At 45.5% G+C, this 17,679-nt stretch overlaps 3 protein-coding genes and 1 non-coding gene across 6 annotated transcripts; 1 reads left to right on the top strand and 3 right to left on the bottom strand.

The window, feature by feature from the left end:
- Nucleotides 1-2,043: 2,043 nt before the first annotated feature.
- LOC101780161 (4-coumarate--CoA ligase-like 5) lies at nucleotides 2,044-6,250 on the bottom strand. The gene is made up of 6 exons (XM_004970882.3): nucleotides 5,119-6,250; nucleotides 4,831-5,020; nucleotides 3,429-3,574; nucleotides 3,247-3,314; nucleotides 3,023-3,125; nucleotides 2,044-2,596 (listed from the first exon to the last, which is right to left on the bottom strand). Exons 1-6 carry the CDS (start codon nucleotides 6,151-6,153, stop codon nucleotides 2,471-2,473), a joined length of 1,668 nt encoding a protein of 555 aa, XP_004970939.1. The 5' UTR covers nucleotides 6,154-6,250; the 3' UTR covers nucleotides 2,044-2,470.
- Nucleotides 6,251-7,200: 950 nt separating this feature from the next.
- TRNAI-AAU lies at nucleotides 7,201-7,274 on the bottom strand. The gene has a single exon. It is a non-coding gene; the product is annotated as a tRNA-Ile (tRNA).
- A 732-nt stretch (nucleotides 7,275-8,006) lies between these two features.
- Nucleotides 8,007-11,197, bottom strand: LOC101780560 (GDP-L-galactose phosphorylase 1). 3 transcript variants are annotated; one of them, XM_012846086.3, is made up of 9 exons: nucleotides 10,999-11,173; nucleotides 10,662-10,859; nucleotides 10,080-10,474; nucleotides 9,560-9,669; nucleotides 9,432-9,491; nucleotides 9,093-9,335; nucleotides 8,820-9,005; nucleotides 8,471-8,719; nucleotides 8,007-8,370 (listed from the first exon to the last, which is right to left on the bottom strand). In XM_012846086.3, the coding sequence occupies exons 3-9, from the start codon at nucleotides 10,183-10,185 to the stop codon at nucleotides 8,116-8,118; spliced, it is 1,209 nt and encodes a 402-aa protein (XP_012701540.1). In that variant the 5' UTR covers nucleotides 10,186-10,474; nucleotides 10,662-10,859; nucleotides 10,999-11,173; the 3' UTR covers nucleotides 8,007-8,115. The 3 variants fall into 3 exon arrangements, with proteins under 3 accessions (XP_012701540.1, XP_004970940.1, XP_004970941.1); XM_004970883.4 differs by having other exon boundaries at nucleotides 10,080-10,859; XM_004970884.4 differs by lacking the exons at nucleotides 10,080-10,474; nucleotides 10,662-10,859 and having other exon boundaries at nucleotides 10,999-11,197.
- Nucleotides 11,198-11,401: 204 nt separating this feature from the next.
- LOC101781240 (DNA repair protein recA homolog 3, mitochondrial) lies at nucleotides 11,402-15,979 on the top strand. Its single transcript, XM_004970885.4, has 8 exons — nucleotides 11,402-11,671; nucleotides 12,357-12,414; nucleotides 12,642-12,859; nucleotides 13,018-13,105; nucleotides 13,828-14,000; nucleotides 14,214-14,360; nucleotides 14,743-14,874; nucleotides 15,221-15,979. Exons 1-8 carry the CDS (start codon nucleotides 11,597-11,599, stop codon nucleotides 15,611-15,613), a joined length of 1,284 nt encoding a protein of 427 aa, XP_004970942.1. The 5' UTR covers nucleotides 11,402-11,596; the 3' UTR covers nucleotides 15,614-15,979.
- The last annotated feature ends 1,700 nt before the right edge of the window (nucleotides 15,980-17,679 follow it).

Below are 17,679 nucleotides of genomic sequence, written 5' to 3'. Positions count from 1 at the left end.
TATGTGCTAATCATACATTAATTAGGTTTAATAGATTCGTCTCGCGAATTAGCCTCCATCTGTGCAATTGGTTTTATAATTAGCTCATATTTAGTCCTCCTAATTAGTATCTAAACATTCGATGTGATAGGGACTAAACTTTAGTTCGTGGAACCAAACACCCCCTAATTCTAATGGTGACAAGTTCCTCGCCTCAGTAGCCTTGTGAGGCTTGCAGGGTTGCTTAGATTGCACACACACTTGACATTCATATCTTTTGCCAACAAAGGAGCCAAACTTAGAAACAACACACTTGTTTGATTCGAACAACAACTTAAAATCATACTTACAAAGAAGGGATCCGCTAACAAAATTTTTATTTATTGAGGAGACATGATGCACGTTCTTTAGCCGCACAGTCTTTCCCGAAGTAAACTTTAGATTGACCGTACCAACACTGCGAACAGCAGCACCTGAGTCGTTCCCCATCAACACGGATCTAATCCCTGTGACCTGGTAAGAGGAAAACAAAGAAATATCGGCACATACATGTATATTAGCTCCGGTGTCAATCCACCAATTTGGTAAATGATAAATTGAAAGAACAAAAGCATGATTACCATACCCTGATGTTCCCTTCTCAGCATCGCTAATAACAACATTAGCAGACTTCTTCTGCCCGTGTTGCTGTTTGTCCTTGCGGTCCTTGCAGTCCTTAGCCCAATGGTAAAAAACACCGCACATAAGCACTTTCCCTTGTTGTTCTTCTTTTTGTTAAAGTTGGTAGTCTGAGTAGTCTTGTGTTGAAACTTAGCTTTCGCTTTGCCCTTATTTTTTGTGGGATTGGAAGTTCCTTTTCTACACCATATGAGCGCTAGAACCTCCCTCATTGCCACGCACACGTGAATCCTTTGCTCTCGCCTTTCCTCAACATCAAGAGTGCCGATCAGACCGGCTACAGTGAACTCATGTCTCTTGTGTTTCAGAGTAGTAGCAAAGTTCCTCCAAGAAGGAGGCAATTTAGCAATGATACCACCAGCCATAAATTTATCCGACAGCTCACACATGACATTCACAAGATCCTTCGCAAGAGCCTGTAACTCATGAGCATGTTCAACTACAGAACGGTCATCGACCATCTTGTAGTCATAGAACTGCTCTATGATGTACAACTCGCTCCCTGCATCGGATACCCCGAAATTTGCCTGGGTGCATCCCACACTGCCTTGCTAGAGGGAAGCTACATGTATGAATCGATCAAGTTCTCAACAAGAACACTGATCACAGCCCCTTTGAACAAATTGTCAGCAGACATATATACAATAAATCCTCAACGGAGGTGTGCGGTCCCACAGGACGCTCATGGGTAATTAACCACACGTTCGTAGCCATGAGCCATAACTCAAGTCTGCCAACCCATCTCTTATAATTCGTTCCATCAAATACATTCGGTTTCAATTACGTAGCAAAGCCAACTACCGAAAAAGCCCTATCAAATTTTTGGATTGTTGAAATTAGAGAAAGTTTGCAGTTCAGTTTAATCCGAATTAAAACATAAATCATAACATTAAAGATAGCATACACAGGAACATGATCTAAGATAGCATACACAGGAACATGATCTATTATATTTGCAGTGAACATAAAGCATGCAACAGATACTTTGAAACGAAAGACTGGTTCATAAGAAAGTACTCTGAGATGGGGCCAGTTCCGGAGGAACCAGATGCGCCATTACCCAACATTGCTAGTTGAGCTTGTTCAGTGTAGTCGATCGAGAGTTGACGCAGTGCAAAAGTTCGCCGTGCAGTTGCGCCTTCAGGAAGTAGACGTACACAGCAAGCAGTCGCGCAAATGCGCTCCCCAAAAACTTGATCGCCCTCCTACTCCTCAGGTGCAGAGTCCCAAACAAGGATGCAACTTTGTGCACGTAGACAGCCGGAACGGATATGACAAGAGCGCAACGCAAGAGTGGAAGATAGCAAGCTCTGGTGGAGTTGTTTGACGCACGCAAAAGAATGAGAGGTAGCACCTCTCTTATACAAAGACTCTTGGATGCCCAGGTTAATGTAGCAATCAAACGATCAATTTCTGGTGGTAACTGATAGGTATAGCTACCAGCTATTCAATCGTCTGTTAACAAAATCTGAACAAGCCCAGCCCACACATCCTGTCCATCATCTGTTAACAAAACCTGACCAAGCCCAGCCCACACATCCCGTCCGATCACGGCGCGGGGCGGCGAGCACGTCCTGCTATCCCTCCCTCAACTTCTCAACAGATGCAGCATAGCTCCACCTTATAAATTGATTGGTTAGAGACCCTCTCAACTTCCAAGTGTAACTACCACCACTAATGAGCCTTGGGATTTATTTGATCAATTAAATAATGGGCCAACAACCTAATTATTCTAACAGTACAAATCCCGGGTCTGGTAATATGGTATACTACACAAGAACTTTCCTCCTAGATTTCCAAGTCAGCATAAACCTCAAAGCTTGGAGGCACCCATGGACACGGCCTGCTGTACAAGCTCGCGCCGCAAGATCTTCCCGGCAGGCGATTTTGGTATTGCAGAGACAAAGGCCACTCGGCGGACTTTCTTGTACGGTGCGACCTGCCATAAAAGGAAAAAAATCAGGCCGGAGTTAGCCTGAAGTGCTAAGGCATTATCAAGTTATTCCAGCAAAAGGTTGTTAGAATATCATGCATAAAGAAAGGATCAGTGGCGGCATGATCCCTTGCTGGAATGGCCGCTGGAAAGTTAGGTTGCTTTCCATAGATACATGCAAACAGTATGCTATAGTAGTACATGACGTTTCAGTGTTGCCTTTTGCATCAGGGCAAAGAATGTTATGCTTAACAGCAGACAAGCACAAAACCAGTGTGAACTAACAATACTAAAATAGCAAGAATTTCTACTCAACTTGGCAACTTGCACAATTTGTTTAGGAAAAAGGTTGAACGAAGTTGACTATGACAGGACACCTGTAGTTCAATATGAAACTATATGGAGCAGAACTAATCAAAAGGAGAAGCATACTTGTTTAGCCACGTAATCCATGACTTGTTGCTCGGTGAGGTTTGAGCCTGGTTTCCTCACTATGAAAGCCATTGGTAATTGCCCGACATCTTCATCTGGATATCTGCATAGTGCATACAGAAGGAACATCTCACATATTGTCCCATGATGAAGGAATCTTACAGCAGCATTAGTTCGAATCTATAGTCGTATAGAATTTCACAGGTTTACTGCCAGGTACTTACGGGATAACTGCAGCATCCATGATATCAGAATGAGAATTCAGGATATGCTCCAGTTCAGCTGGAGGCACCTGAAGCAAGATTTATATCAGTACCACGCAAACACAAACAAAAATTTGTCAGATAAAATCCTTCAATGGTAATTTTATCGCAGTTTTTGTACTAGCTGTGATAGTCTGCATCACCTGATATCCCTTGTATTTTATCAACTCCTTTAATCGATCAACAATGTAGAGGAAACCATCTTCATTGAAGTAGCATAGATCACCAGTTTTCAACCAGCCTTCTGAATCCATTGTTGCTGCAGTTGCCTCGTCATCACCCACATAACCTGGAAAAAATCATCATATGACTCATGTAGTAGCCCAAAAATGAACAATTTCCAATATTCAAAGGAAATATATAAAACAAAAAAAGTTCCCTGGGAACGTATTGCCTTAAAAAAAATAAAAACATGACAAAAAACTTATGATCTATGATCTGTGTCCTGCTACTAGCAAACCTTGAAATAATCTGATGAAGTCGGTTCATTGGCGTCCCAGACCAGCTCACATTCTAAACAGTTGCTACGCCAAGCATGAAAGCGAAAGAAGTGCTGTTTTTCAGACATAAAACACCATGTTGTCCACATGGCTCGCTGATAATATACAATTTCAACGGACACTGAATGCTTATCAGTGCCAGGATGGCATTAGTACTATTCATTAGAAATAAAGTAGCAGAACAGGCAGCCATGCATTGCCAGTGATGCAGATCTGTAGCTATAAAGGTACTGCACTGACCAACTGTATTTGGATTTGGATGGACAAATGTTTAAGCAAAATGACAAAGAAAGGCCCCCATGAAACACATGGCACGCAAACCATGCAGCTTGCAAATTAGGGGGTGTTAGGATACGAGGTGCTAAACTTTAACAGTGTCACATCGGATGTTCGGATGCTAATTAGGAGAACTAAACATGAGCTAATTATAAAACTAATTGCAAAACCCTGTGCTAATTCACGAGACGAATCTATTAAGCCTAATTAATCCATCATTAGCACATGGTTACTGTAACACCACATTGTCAAATCATGGACTAATTAGCGCGAATTACACTCCATCTGTGCAATTAGTTTTGTAATTAGCCTATATTTGATACTCCTAATTAGCATCCAAATATTCAATATGATGGGTGTAAACTTTTAACACCCTAGAGCCAAACAGGCCCTTAGAAGAGCTTGGTCTAATGACAGGAATGCATGGCTTCAGACACGGCAATCAACAGCCCATGACTCGGACAAAACAAAACTGTACAATCCAACCGTGTGATTATATTACCGATGAAAGTCCTAGGGAATGGATAATCATCGGAAGAACTTCGCGTGCAAAAGTTAATCCATCCGATCATAGACTAATTAGGCTTAATAGATTCGTCGCGTGAATTAGATTCGTCTCGCAAATTAGACTCCATCTGTGCAATTAGTTTTGTAATTAGACTATGTTTAATACTTCTAATTAGTATCAAACATCTCATATGGTCCGATATGGTGACAGGTGCTAAAGTTTAGCGGGTATCAAACACCCCCTAAGGTTTAGTCTACTTGCCTTTCATAATGACTGGTCCACGGACCCAAAGCTCCCCGCGCTGCCCCGGCCCGAGCGCCTCGCCGGTGGTGGGGTCGACGATCTTAGCCTCCATGTGCGATGACAGCTTTCCAACCGAACCGTAGGCCTTGGACTCCTCCGGACCAACCGTGGCAGCCACCGATCCAGACGATTCCGTCAGACCATAGCCCTGGAATCAGAAACATAGATTCAGAATGGAATCTGGCGTGCGCACAACGTCACAAGAGAGCCTTGGTGTTAACTGATTATCTGCAGGGTGCGTGGAACCTGAACAAGTTCTATGTCGGGGAAGATGGCGGCGAAGCGCTCAGCGACCTCGCGGCCGAGCGGCGCGCCGCCGATGCCGATGACGAGGAGGGAGGAGAGGTCGCGGCGGCGCGCCTCCTCGGACTTGATCATGGCCACCAGCACCGGGGGCGCCGCGGGCAGCAGCGTGACGCGGTACCGCTCGACGGCGCGCAGCGCGGCGCCGAAGTCGAAGCGCTCCATGAGGATGGCGGTCTCCCCCATGGCCACGGACCTGAGCAGCATCATGAACCCGAACACGTGGAAGAGAGGGAGGGGGAGCAGCGTCACCGTGGGTGGGGGCGGCTCCTCGCCGGCCTCGGCAGCCTCCTTCTCGACCTTCTCCCGGTTCGCCCTGTGCGTGCAGATCAGCGCGATGAGGTTGCGGTGCGAGACCGCGACGGCCTTCACCCGCCCCGTGGTGCCCGACGAGTACAGCACGGCCGCCGTGTCGGACTGCTTCACCGCCACCGGCGGCGGCGGCGACGCGCCTCCGGCGGACGACAGCCTCTTGTACTCGTCCGACCCGATGACGACGCACCGGAGGCCCCTCGGCAGCTTAGCGGCCACCTCGGGGGCCGCGAACGCGACGACCGGCCTGGCGAGCGCGACCATGTGCGCGAACTCCTCGGCGGTGGACGCCGGGTTCGCGGGCGAGACGGCGGCGCCGACGGACATGAGCGCGAGGTCCAGCACGGGGACGTCGAGGCGGGACGGAGCGACGACGAGCGCGATGTCCCCGGGGCGGACGCCGAGGGCGGACCAGAGCCCCCCCGCGAGGGAGCGGACGGCGGCGAGGAAGGAGGGGTAGGAGACGGCAATGCCGGTGGCGGCGTCGACGAGCGCGGGGCGGTCGGGTAGCGGCGAGCGGAGGGTGGAGAAGGCGTAGGCGGTGGCGGTGGCCGGGAGGGAGTCCGGCGGGAGCGTGGAGGACGGGCGCAGGCTGTGGAAGGTCCGCGTCGCGGCGCAGAAGCCGCTGCGCGGGTCGATCCCGCCGGGCGGGGGCTGCTCGGCCATCGCGGAGAGAGAAACGCTCCGGATCGGGTAGCCTGGGTTTGGGGGGAGGGGAATCGCAAGCCGGGTAAAGAAGAGAGGGAGTTGTGTGGGCTGGACGGACGGAGAGAGGTAGGACTTAGGCAACGTGGCCGAGTACAGTCCTGGCCCGGATGTTTCATGCTTGGCGCACAGCACAGGTCGCAGTAGATGCGGTGGGCCCGGCCTGGCCGCCTAAATCTAGTAGTTGCCCGGGTTATGGGCGGGCTAGTCATCTTGATCCGCCCGTTAGCCCATCTGGGCTTTTGCCTATTTTTTAAATGTTTTTTCAATCAACAAAGAAAATAGTAAAAATATATCGGCCACTGCAGCTACAGACTTCAAATGCCATGCAGGAATTATAGAGCCTTCCAAGTTCTAATCCAGTACAGCCTTTCGTCTACCCAAGGGAGGATTGATTTCTAGAACACGTGGTTGAACGTGAGGATACGGCATCTGTAGCCGTACGTAGGCACGGTTAGTTGAAGCTGATGGCGCAGTAATGACTTGTTCTAAATCACCCGTCATAAACAAAAACACGTATGCGTTTACTAAAAGTCTAAGTAAATTAAGATAATTCTGAACGACCCTGACACATAAAGCAGTGAGATTGTTTCATGGAGCACCGAGCACTCCGCTTTCTGGATGGGGTCAACTTTCACATCTCTATCGCTGTCGGTGTCTGCATGAAATGCGTTTGCGTTTTGTAATAGAATAAACGATGAAGAGAGGGAAAAAAAAACTGTGCATGCGTTTGGTTCGGCGGCTGTAGATAAGTCAAAATACTTGTAGATCGATCAGCATGCACTGACAACACCTACACTCGTGGTCTTGAAACACGCCGTCTGCAAGATTGCAGCCATGCCACCGTCCACGTGAATACGCTAAAAATACAGGTCCCTTTAGTACGGCTTAGCGTTGCTGTAGCTGGGAAGAAAGATGATGAAGCCGGTAAAGCCCAAATCCCCGGGCTGCGGCCCCATGCAAAAAAATAAATTAATTAAAAAGAGAATCAGAAAAAACTAAAAACTTTGGCCCATGCAGGTCTCGAACCTGCGACCTTCGCGTTATTAGCACGACGCTCTAACCAACTGAGCTAATAGGCCGTTGATACCTTAAAAAGTATGTACTCGATTAAACCTCTGGGTACCACCTCCTCATAAGCATGATCGAGACTTAAATCACAGTACGTAACATCTCATAAGAGCAGTTTTGGACCAATTTAGTTCACCTACAACTATAATTCTTTAACCTGTAGTGATACGAAATCGTTTAGTCAGCACTCTAGGCAAACTTATGGCAGAGTTGCATCCAGCAGCCCCGGTCAGGAACTCATGAGTCAGGACGAATCTCTTCAAATCCTGATGTTCAATCAGTAATCAGAATGTTTCTCTCACCAGCTTCACTCTAGTAATCTGTAATCTAGTCCTTTTCGGTACCAAAATGGCCACTGAACTCCTAGATCGTTGGACTTATTCTTTGTAGAGGAGCTCTCGACTCGCTGGACCAAGCAGCTCCTTCATGTCATAGCAGTACAGCACTGATCCAATGAGGGCGGCAAATGGTATTATCCCACTGCTAGACTTTGAAGAATGAGCAAGTCCAAATTTCAGGACTAATACAGCTGAGGTTGCATGGCAATAAGTAATGGTTGTGGGAGGAAAACTCTCTTGCCAGATTCGGAGATAAGGAAGCTGAATTGTCTATTGTTCCCTTCAACGAATATTTCGACCGCTGAAAGCAGCACATTCGGCAAATCCCCAAGCCGTGCGCTACTTTCCAATACAAAGCCAACTACTGTGTACCAGTATCTGGTGGTTTTGTTGTGAAATTGCAGATGGAGAAGACAGGTGTTTCTCATTGCAGAGATGAACAGTCGTCACAAATGTATGATATACCATCGTAACAGTTATGAATACAGTACCCAAAATCATTAGTCACCACTCTCTAGGAATCTATATCCGAATTACAAGCAGCAGAGGCAGTCAGGAAGTCAAGCACACATTGCTTCAGCTGTTGGAATTCTGTTTCAGAAACAGCTGCTTCAACCAAAAATCTGCATATGTATAGCTCAGAGGCTTCATCGTAGTCCTTCTTCCTCTTCAGTACCAAATGGCCACTGAGCTCCCAGATTGCGGGATTGATTCTCATTTCGAGGAACTCTTGGCTTGCCTTTCCGAGGAGCTGCTTCTCCGCGTAGCACTGGTCGATCGATTAGGAGGGAGATAAATGTCAATACAATGCTAAAGTATGAATTAAGAACATTGTTTCATAATTCAGAACGGAGGTTGCATGGCAATACCTGTGGTAGGAGGAAAACTCTCCTGCCGGATTCAGAGATAAGGACATTGAAAGGTCTGTTGTTCTCTTGCAAGAAGATGCAGACTTTCGAAACCATACATGACAAATCCTCAAGGCTCGCCCCACCTTCGAACACAAAACCACTTACTGGATAACCCACCAGCTGGGCAATGCTCACACCATTGACTAGGGTTGTGAGCTTCTCTGTGGTTGCCTTTTCAACTGGATACTGTACTTTCAGGTAGTATGCCTAATGAACAAAATGTCAGTACAGGACTTGCTGAGAGGTACTGTGAAAAAGGGACAGTTGCCTTAGTGCAATTGACAACTATACGATTCTAAAGACTAACCTGGAAGTGAAGGTGGTTGATAGTTGCAAAGCCACCCAAACTGTTATAACCAACTCTGAAGAAGGGATTCCTTGCCTCCCTAGCAACATACATGGCCATTAAGAAGCTCTCGTGATCAATCCTTTGCGGCAAACAATCCTGGATTTGGGGGGTCAAAAGAACATGGCAGTAACCAATTGGACTCACCTGTGATGTGGAAATGACAAACGATCAATCATGTTTTAATTCTATCAGTAAGGTGTAAGTGAATTTTTGAGAGGGGAACACACTGACATTAATCAAAATGGCACTAGATGAAGATGAAACAGTATCAGGAGCATCATTAAAATACTGGGCAGAGTCTTTATCAGCTTCACAGAATCTGAAGATCACTTCCTCTGGCCTAACTTTTGTGAAATTGAACTTCCCACTATCAAATGGCTGGAGGACTTGGTTCATTCCGAACTCAGTAGGTCGTTTCTTTTGATCACGTCCTTCTATTAATGTTGCCACAAAGTTGTGTTGTCCAGGTAGTACCTATCATCACATGATTGTATAGAATTAGAATAGAAAAAAAAATAAAATCAACAAAAGAAACTTGGGCAGTTAATCAGAGAGAATGGAAAATAAAACCTTAGTTTCACACGAGCTGATGTCATGGTGAAACAATCCCCTTGCCTTGCGATCCTCCCACTGCAACTCAAATCATCATCAAAATGCAAAGTAATGTGCCTCGAGGTTGGGGTGTCAAAACTACAGACCTCTCTGAAAAGTTTGTTCAGAAATGGCGACAAACTTAGACTGTCATTCTCCATACCCAAGGAACAACCCAGGTCAAAACTCTTGACATCCATGGCTAGTTTTGTTTTAACTGAAATCAGCATCAAAACATACAGGCATCAGTCATTCCTCCAGTATATGTGGTTTATTTTAAAATGCTCATATAGTTCATTAATAGCACTATATCCAACATAAGGCTGCACTGTGAACAAACTTAAGCAAATGCCCGACTTTTCATATGCATCAAACGTCCAAAGACAAATAGAGATGTAAAGATAGGTAGTAATGCAGTTCAAGACACTCCATTCGCAGGTTAAATTTGGTTCAGTACCCAGGGACACAAATAATTTCCCATTTTACACCACCAGTTCATCTACAAAATGCTCAATTGGTGATCCATGAGTATTCTAAGACCTCATCCATGAGCCACAAAGGTCACTAAGTTCCATAACCAAAAGCACAGAAAAATCACATAAGCTAAGAGAAATGAAGCCGGCGTACCAACGAAACGCCGCCGCGAGGTTTCGTATTGGCGAGAACGTGATGCCGCGGGAGCAGGAGCAACCAGTGATGGAGCGAGCGGGGCGATAAGAGTATCGACGGTCATGGGAAGAACCCAACTTTTTTTGTGGGGAACGCAGTAAGAAAATGGCGCCTGAGGATTGGATCTCACTCAAAGGAGGCCCTCCCTCAAACCAGCAGCTCGATTCGATGGTTTTGTTGCGAGATTGCGATCGGGGAAGACGGCGAATTCACGCGAATCTCACGTGGAGAAGCAGCGGGAAGAGGAGGGACACTGGGAGGAGGAGCACCAGGACGGCTACGAGGAGAGGGAGGTGTGAACGCACGCTCCGCATGCGTCAAGGGCCGCGGCTCGCCGGCAAACTCCTGAGGGACTGATTCGCAAAAAATTAGATCACGATTAATAGTCGCGATCCAAATTAGGGGGTTTTGAGCAAATAGTTGGATCTTGATTAATAATCGCGATCCAAAATAGGGGGTTTTATGAAAATATTTGGATCGCGATTAATAGTTGCGATCCAAATGAGGGGGCGATTTGCAAAAAATATTGGTCGGGTTTACTGTTGCCGACAGCGCTCCCGACTCGAGGCCGCCGGCGGTCGGCGCTGCGAGAGCGGCGGATGCTTCTGCGGAGGCCGGAGGACGGCCACCGGAGGCAGGGGCCGGTACGCGGTACGGACTTCCCCCAAGGTCGCCAGCAGCGCCGCACAGCCGCGCGCCGCTGTGCCGCTTTCCCTGCACGATTTGCGGCCTGAGTCGCTGCCGCATCCGAGGAGGCAATAGAGGATGGAGATGAAGTGGTCAGCCCCCCAGAGAAGCAACGCCGCGGGAGCAGGAGCATCCAGCGACGGAGTGAGCGGGACGAGAAGAGCAGAAATGGATATGGAAAAGGACCCACCTCTCGTAGCAGAGGAAGCAGGCGGCAATGGCGCCCCGAAGGATTGAATCTCACTCAAGGCAAGCCCCTCCGAACAGCGGTTTTGTTTGGGTTTTGGCCGGAGGTTCCAGCCGGAGAAGACGACGAGCTTACGCGAGGGGAGGACGGAGGAGGATCTGAGGATGTACTGCAACTCTGCAAGCTGGAAGCAGGGGATACGACGGTGCGAAATGGGCCAAGCCGTATACGTATTCGTCCACTGATGGGCCTCTGTGCGAGCCCATCAGGCGAGTTCATGTGGGCCCGCTTCCAGTCAACATAAAGAAACCTCTGTGGACCACGTCCACGGGTGGGTCATCTTGAGACTCTGAACAGTTGGCTCCGCACTGAGATGGGTCCACGCGCGGTCCATCGCGGTGTGTCCCGCGACCGCCGGCCAGGGGGGAGCTCTTCCCGACACCCGGAGTGGGAGCCCGGTGAGGCGGAGACCGGACTCAAAAAGCGGGCGGAGCGGAGCCAAAACCCCAAGCCCCGCAAAACCCCTAAACCCTAGCCCCCTCCTCCTCCGCCCCCGCCCTTCTCCCCGCGGCTTCCAGCGGCTGGGGACGAAGCCGCCGCCATGGCGACCCTCCTCAGGCGCGTCTCGCTGCGGCGCGCCATCGCCGCCGCCTCCTACTCTTCTTCTCACCCTGAGGTTCTCTCCGCTGTATTTAATCGGTTTTATGATTTTGGGCTGGGATGGGTTGGCGAATGGTGGGTTCCCGGTGGAATGATCGATGTGTTTAGTTTAGTGTTTCCAGCGTGCTGATTGGGAGTGGGAACCCTAGTTTGGTCGCGGCGTCGCGGAGTTCGATCATTTGAATGTGAAATCGCGGCCTTTGGGGGCTGATTCCTCCATTGGAATCTCGATTGCCGACTGAGCAAACCCGTTATTTTCCTGTCTGACCTTTTATCTCACTAAATTGATGCACGTTGATCACTTGCTTAATGCTTACTTCTCCCTGCTTTATTGAGCGCCGCCTAAATATCTCGTTTCTGTGGGAAATAACGTTTCCCCATACTGCGTGGTAAGTTTGTTTTTCCAATCATCATACAAAGTCGTAAGCACACTCCATTGCTATTAATATATATGTGTCAGATTAGTAGAGAGGCACCACTGCCTTTCCAGAGGTTACAATCAGTCTCATGCCATGCTAACTGGATGACCAGTGCTAATCCGATTGACTGGCTCATTATTTGTCTATAGTATGAACTGCAACACTGGATGACTAGAATTAAAAAAAGTAATAACATTAGATGCAATGTGATACATGCACTAGAATTAGAAAAGGCTCTTCCTAGTGATTTACTATTTTTCTGTTTCTCTAATACTTGCGCAGAGCTATAAGCAAGGGATCTGTGGCTCCACGTTTCATTGCCGAGAGTTCTCATCTAAAGGTTGTAGTTTAACTCCCATATGCTTTTTTCACATGCTTTTATTATATATAGTGAGCATTGGCATCTGCAGTTCCCCTCGTGCTATCCACGTAGTGTCGCTGTCTTAATCTCCTATTGTTACCTGCACTGTAACTTGATTATACTACTAGATGACTTTTTCCTTTCTTTCTGTTATGCTCCTCTCCTAATACCTACTGGATCACTTACTGATTCTCTTGCCTATGTAGCGAAAAAGAAGTCAAAGTCAAGTGGAACTGACTCTGGTGAGGAGAATATGTCGAAGAAGGACTTGGCTTTACACCAGGCTATCGATCAAATAACATCAGCATTTGGGAAGGGGGCAATAATGTGGCTTGGCCGTTCACAAGGCCATAGAGATGTACCTGTAATATCTACTGGGTCTTTTGCTTTGGATATGGCTCTTGGAACTGGTGGGTTTCCAAAGGTATGCATTTGCATATAAATTATTTAAGCAGATCTTCTTTTCAGTTGATCATTGCATGATTTTATTTTCAAATTGGAAAAATTCAGTTAGTCTAGTTTCTGATGTTCTTCGTTGACTTATTTTATTTTGTAAAAGTTTCGCGCCAATATCTTTTGTAGGGGCGTGTCATAGAGGTTTATGGTCCAGAGGCTTCAGGCAAGACAACTCTTGCTCTACATGTCATTGCAGAAGCACAAAAGAATGGGGGTAAACTCAGAACTTTCTACCCCTCTATAGTATGATTTCCTTGACCTAGCAACTTGCTACTTAGGATAGAGAAAAAAGAGGAAAGTACCTTGATAACTAGGATAACCAAAACTATGAAGTTTAAGATTTTATTTATAGCATGCACATGATGTTGTTAATTTAATGCTCAGCTGCTTTTTTATAGCATTCACCACTAAGGGGTGCACTATCCTATGGAAACTGGGTCCTCCCTCCCTCCCTCTCCCTGACCTAGGAGGGGAGACCACACCAACCTTGACAATTTTTAAGGCAGTTCCTCCAATGCATGATGATTCGTAATTCTTTAAGTATTCTATTTTAACACAAGTCATGAACATAGGTTGCTTTTCAGTTTCATTCACAGATGCCAGTTTCCTTGAAAAAGGTTACTAGCCCACCTATTAAACAAAAGCTATTTGAAGAATGGGAGTTGCAATACCTGAAGTAAAAATGAAAGTATGTCTTACATTTAGAGTATGAAACATGAAAAGAAGTCGGCCGACAGCACCTTTCTCTAGTATGAACATACTTTGTCTACCAATCCTTATCATTTTTCCCTGACATGCACAATCATTTGAGTAGTTTAAAAAATGATTAAATTTTAGTTTTACGTGCACAGGAATTTCTATCTTTAGCTACAAGCTTGTGTTTTTCAACTTCTGTTAAAATATTCTTAATGATTTTATATTTTTGCCATTTTCTAGGTTACTGTGCCTTTGTAGATGCGGAGCACGCTTTGGATCCAGCTCTTGCGGAGTCAATTGGTGTTGACACCAACAATTTACTCCTTTCTCAGCCAGACTGTGCTGAGCAGGCACTCAGTCTTGTGGACACACTAATTCGAAGTGGATCTGTTGATGTTGTTGTAGTAGACAGTGTAAGACCTAGCTCCATCTAGCTGCTTCACCAATCTGATTCTCTCTTTTTGAGCGGAGTTACTCTCAATCTGTGCAGTGGTGCAGTTCCATTTTAGTTTGGAAAAACATTTTCCAATTAGCAGTTCAAGCATGCAGCTCAATTTTAATAGCCTGAAACAATATCTTTCTTTCAGATTTAGCTTACAGTTAATATTATTTATTCAATGATGCAGGTAGCAGCTCTTGTCCCAAAGACTGAGCTTGATGGGGAGATGGGTGACGCACATGTTGCTCTTCAGGCTAGATTGATGAGCCAAGCTCTTCGCAAGCTGAGCCACTCCCTTTCACTTTCCCAGACAATTCTGTTATTTATTAATCAGGTATTAGTCATACATAATTCCTCAGCTTTGGTTAAAGTAATTTATGTAGCATTGAATTATTGATTTCATTATTTGCCACATTGAAGTGAAGCATCACATAAACAAGTCTGAACATGTTCTTGTTACTACAATTGTACATTATTTACCTTCATATTCCAGAATTACATGCTTCTAAAGCTAAAAAAAGAATGTCATACTGTAGATCAGAAAACATTAGCTAACAGTTCTGTCCATTTTTTGAAGGGGTACAGATTTTTCTTGTGCAGTCTTAGCATTTCTACATGCAGTTCATCTGTTTTTAATTGAAGTTCTAGCTATTCTTTTCCTTGCAATGAGCTTTGTATTTTTTGCTACTAACTTAGTTTTTTCATCGCCATTGTAGACCAGGGCCAAGGTAGCCACATTTGGATTTGGGGGACCGACTGAGGTAACTTCCGGTGGCAACGCCTTGAAGTTTTATGCTTCTGTTCGCTTGAACATCAAGCGTATTGGTTTGGTAAAGAAAGGAGAAGAGGTATTTAACTAAGCCGTATCTTTAATATTTCCATGTTTTCTATTATTAGTCAATACTTTAACATGTAAAGTTCTGTATGTTCACAGCATGACTTTGTCGAAACAGAGATGTCCATTTCTGCATGAGACCTATTTAACAGAACCACTACTAGACACATAGAATAGGCAACTTATAGGCACATACATGTGCTGTCACTCTACAAGCATAAATATTAGTGGTTTTGTTTCGTAGTGAATCAGAATAACTGACTTATATTAGATTTGCATGTAGTAAGATTTGGTGCTCCCTGAAACAGTATGCACGTAACTTTATGTTGCTTTTGAATGATAATTGTTTCTATTTGCAGACAATAGGTAGTCAAGTTGCTGTGAAGATTGTGAAAAACAAGCATGCCCCACCATTCAAGACTGCACAGTTTGAGATTGAATTTGGAAAGGGGATATGCCGCAGTTCTGAGCTTGTTGAACTCGGATTGAAGCGCAAACTTATCAAGAAGATTAGTGGAGCATATTATAGTTTCAATGATATTACTTTCCATGGTAAAGATAACCTTAAATCTTACCTTACTGAAAATGAGAGTGTTGCAAAAGATCTAGAGATGCAACTTAAGAAATTGATGGAAACTGAAGCACCTAAAGAGCAGGAGGCTGAAGGCGGTTCCCCAAGTGATTTGCCTGAAGAGATTGTCACACCAGAAACGTCGTCAGAAGAGGATCTAGCAGCTGTAGTCGAAGCTTAACCAGTGATCTGGTGTACTGGCAAGTGGGAACAAAACTTATGAAGCGATTGTTCCACTAAAACAATATTTTGGGCCATGAAGTCACCAGCATGCAGTGCTGTGATCTCATTATAATAGCCTTCAGTTATAACTATGCTTATATAGTGTAGTGTATCCTGAAGAGAATCCACTTTTTGTGAAATCATACTGAGAGCTCGTAGGTGCTGAGGGAGGGTCAGGTATTGTGGCTATTTAAACATTGTTAAGGGTCGGTAAGATGCAGTGATGTAGTCGTGTATATATGCTGCATATCTTGAAGACTCCTCTGGTTGAAGTTAAATTGAGAAGCATTCTTAATTGAATGCTACTAGAATTTCATTGGCCTTCCTCTGCTTGTGCTTGCCTGGTGTTTTTGTTATAGAAACTAGTTTTTGGCTGATGCCTCTGGGAATACAGAGCCTGCGGTGTATGTTCAGGCCTCTTGCTGGAAGACCCGATGAGACCTGGGCTGATCACTTCTCGTTGATCTGATCCACTGACGGGCCTGTTACGGAAGTGTCCAATTGTTGGCCCCTTTTCTGTGAGGGTCTCTTTGCAGGCATATTTTCGTGTAGGAATGGTAGTCATGGTCTGCTCATCCAAGAAAATGGAAGTGGCATCCTTTTCCTTTTCTCGAGATAAGAAAGTGTCATGGCATCTTTTCAGGTGCCGGTAGATGCCCCCTGCAGTACTTTTTGTTCGTTGTGGCGTAAAAAGGTTTAGGTGATTAGGTTGTACTACCTCATTGCCTTTTACCATTTCGTCCAATCCCAAGGTCAAAAGAGGAGCTACTGCCTCAAGCGTGTTTGTTTCTTTAGCACCTCCTAAAATTCCTGTCACATCGAATGTTTAAATACTAATTATGAGCATTAAACATAGACTAATTATAAAACCAATTGTACAGATGGAGACTAATTTGCGAGACGAATCTATTAAGCCTAATTAGTTCATGATTTGACAATATGATGCTACAGTAAACATGTGCTAATGATGAATTAATTAGGCTTAATAGATTCGTCTCGTGAATTAGCCTCCATCTGTGTAATTAGTTTATAATTAGCTCATATTTAGTCCTCATAATTAACATCCGAATATTCGATGTGACATGAATTTTAGGAGGTCCTAAAGAACCAAACACCCCCAGGCGTGATTATAAACCTTTCGGCGAGTAGTTGTCTGCTGGAGGTACTCTTCGGCAAGTCAACAGCAATAATTTACTCCCTCGTTTTTGTTTTTCTAAGGCGCACGTATATTAAGATTTTCAAACTTTACAATCTTTGATCAATAATTTAACCAACATTTTTTATTTTTATAATATAAACTTGTAATGGTTAGATTCTTTATCAAATGTACTCTCCAATGATCATAAGTTCATAATCATAAACAATATAATATAAAATAAATGAACGGTCAAAGTGTAATTTAGGAGACCCTGTCAAGTCATGTCACGCCTTATAAAGATAAATGGAGGGTGGGGGGTGTCCTTTGTTAAGGTGACAGTGACAATGCTTTCAGTTGAGCGCCATGTGCATTATGTAATCGCGCAACTAGGCTCTTAACTACCACTTGGTGCTGCTACTTCTTTCGGAAGACCTAAATAAATATCTCCTCGCCTGGAAGTCATCTTAGGCAGGGCAGTTAGGCTTGGCTTATTGGATGGATTCATTCAAGAGGCGAAAAATTCTTATCCATAGAAGAGAAGAAAGAGGGAAACGAAACTAGAACAGGGCACTCCCAACAAGCACTTGTATCAGTGTATGAGAAAGATCGAGCAGAGCACGATGTCCAGAGCAACGACGATCTATAGAGAAAAAACAGCCAACAACCAGGTGGTGACTCGCTTTACTGCGATCCGAAGCAGGAGGCCCTGTCGTCCGCCGGTGCCCAATCCAGCCTCGACGCGTGACGGCAAGGACACACCCAGCAAGCGTGCGGCAACGCGCACGGACACGGCAAGTACGAGTTGCCCGTATGGCGTCGGGCGTCGGCGTCGCCCCTGCCATCCCGGGCGGCTGTGGCTGGCCCTTGTGCTCCGTAGCCGCCCCCGC

Source organism: Setaria italica, chromosome V, assembly GCF_000263155.2.
Source record: "Setaria italica strain Yugu1 chromosome V, Setaria_italica_v2.0, whole genome shotgun sequence".
NCBI lineage: Eukaryota > Viridiplantae > Streptophyta > Magnoliopsida > Poales > Poaceae > Setaria > Setaria italica.
This window is presented reverse-complemented; position numbering and strand designations above follow the sequence as displayed.

What these genes read in the sequence shown, in the direction of transcription:
- LOC101780161 (XM_004970882.3), bottom strand. Translation starts at nt 6,153, where the DNA reads ATGGCCGAGCAGCCCCCGCCCGGCGGGATCGACCCGCGCAGCGGCTTC. An exon ending in ATGGATGCTGCAGTTATCCC is followed by an intron (nt 3,126 to 3,246) that starts GTAAGTACCTGG and finishes TGCACTATGCAG; the next exon opens with ATATCCAGATGAAGATGTCG. An exon ending in TGGATTACGTGGCTAAACAA is followed by an intron (nt 2,597 to 3,022) that starts GTATGCTTCTCC and finishes CTTTTATGGCAG; the next exon opens with GTCGCACCGTACAAGAAAGT.
- LOC101781240 (XM_004970885.4), top strand. Translation starts at nt 11,597, where the DNA reads ATGGCGACCCTCCTCAGGCGCGTCTCGCTGCGGCGCGCCATCGCCGCC. An exon ending in CCGAGAGTTCTCATCTAAAG is followed by an intron (nt 12,415 to 12,641) that starts GTTGTAGTTTAA and finishes TTGCCTATGTAG; the next exon opens with CGAAAAAGAAGTCAAAGTCA. An exon ending in GAACTGGTGGGTTTCCAAAG is followed by an intron (nt 12,860 to 13,017) that starts GTATGCATTTGC and finishes TATCTTTTGTAG; the next exon opens with GGGCGTGTCATAGAGGTTTA.
- LOC101780560 (XM_004970883.4), bottom strand. Translation starts at nt 10,185, where the DNA reads ATGACCGTCGATACTCTTATCGCCCCGCTCGCTCCATCACTGGTTGCT. An exon ending in TCAGCTCGTGTGAAACTAAG is followed by an intron (nt 9,336 to 9,431) that starts GTTTTATTTTCC and finishes ATGTGATGATAG; the next exon opens with GTACTACCTGGACAACACAA. An exon ending in CTAGTGCCATTTTGATTAAT is followed by an intron (nt 9,006 to 9,092) that starts GTCAGTGTGTTC and finishes TCCACATCACAG; the next exon opens with GTGAGTCCAATTGGTTACTG.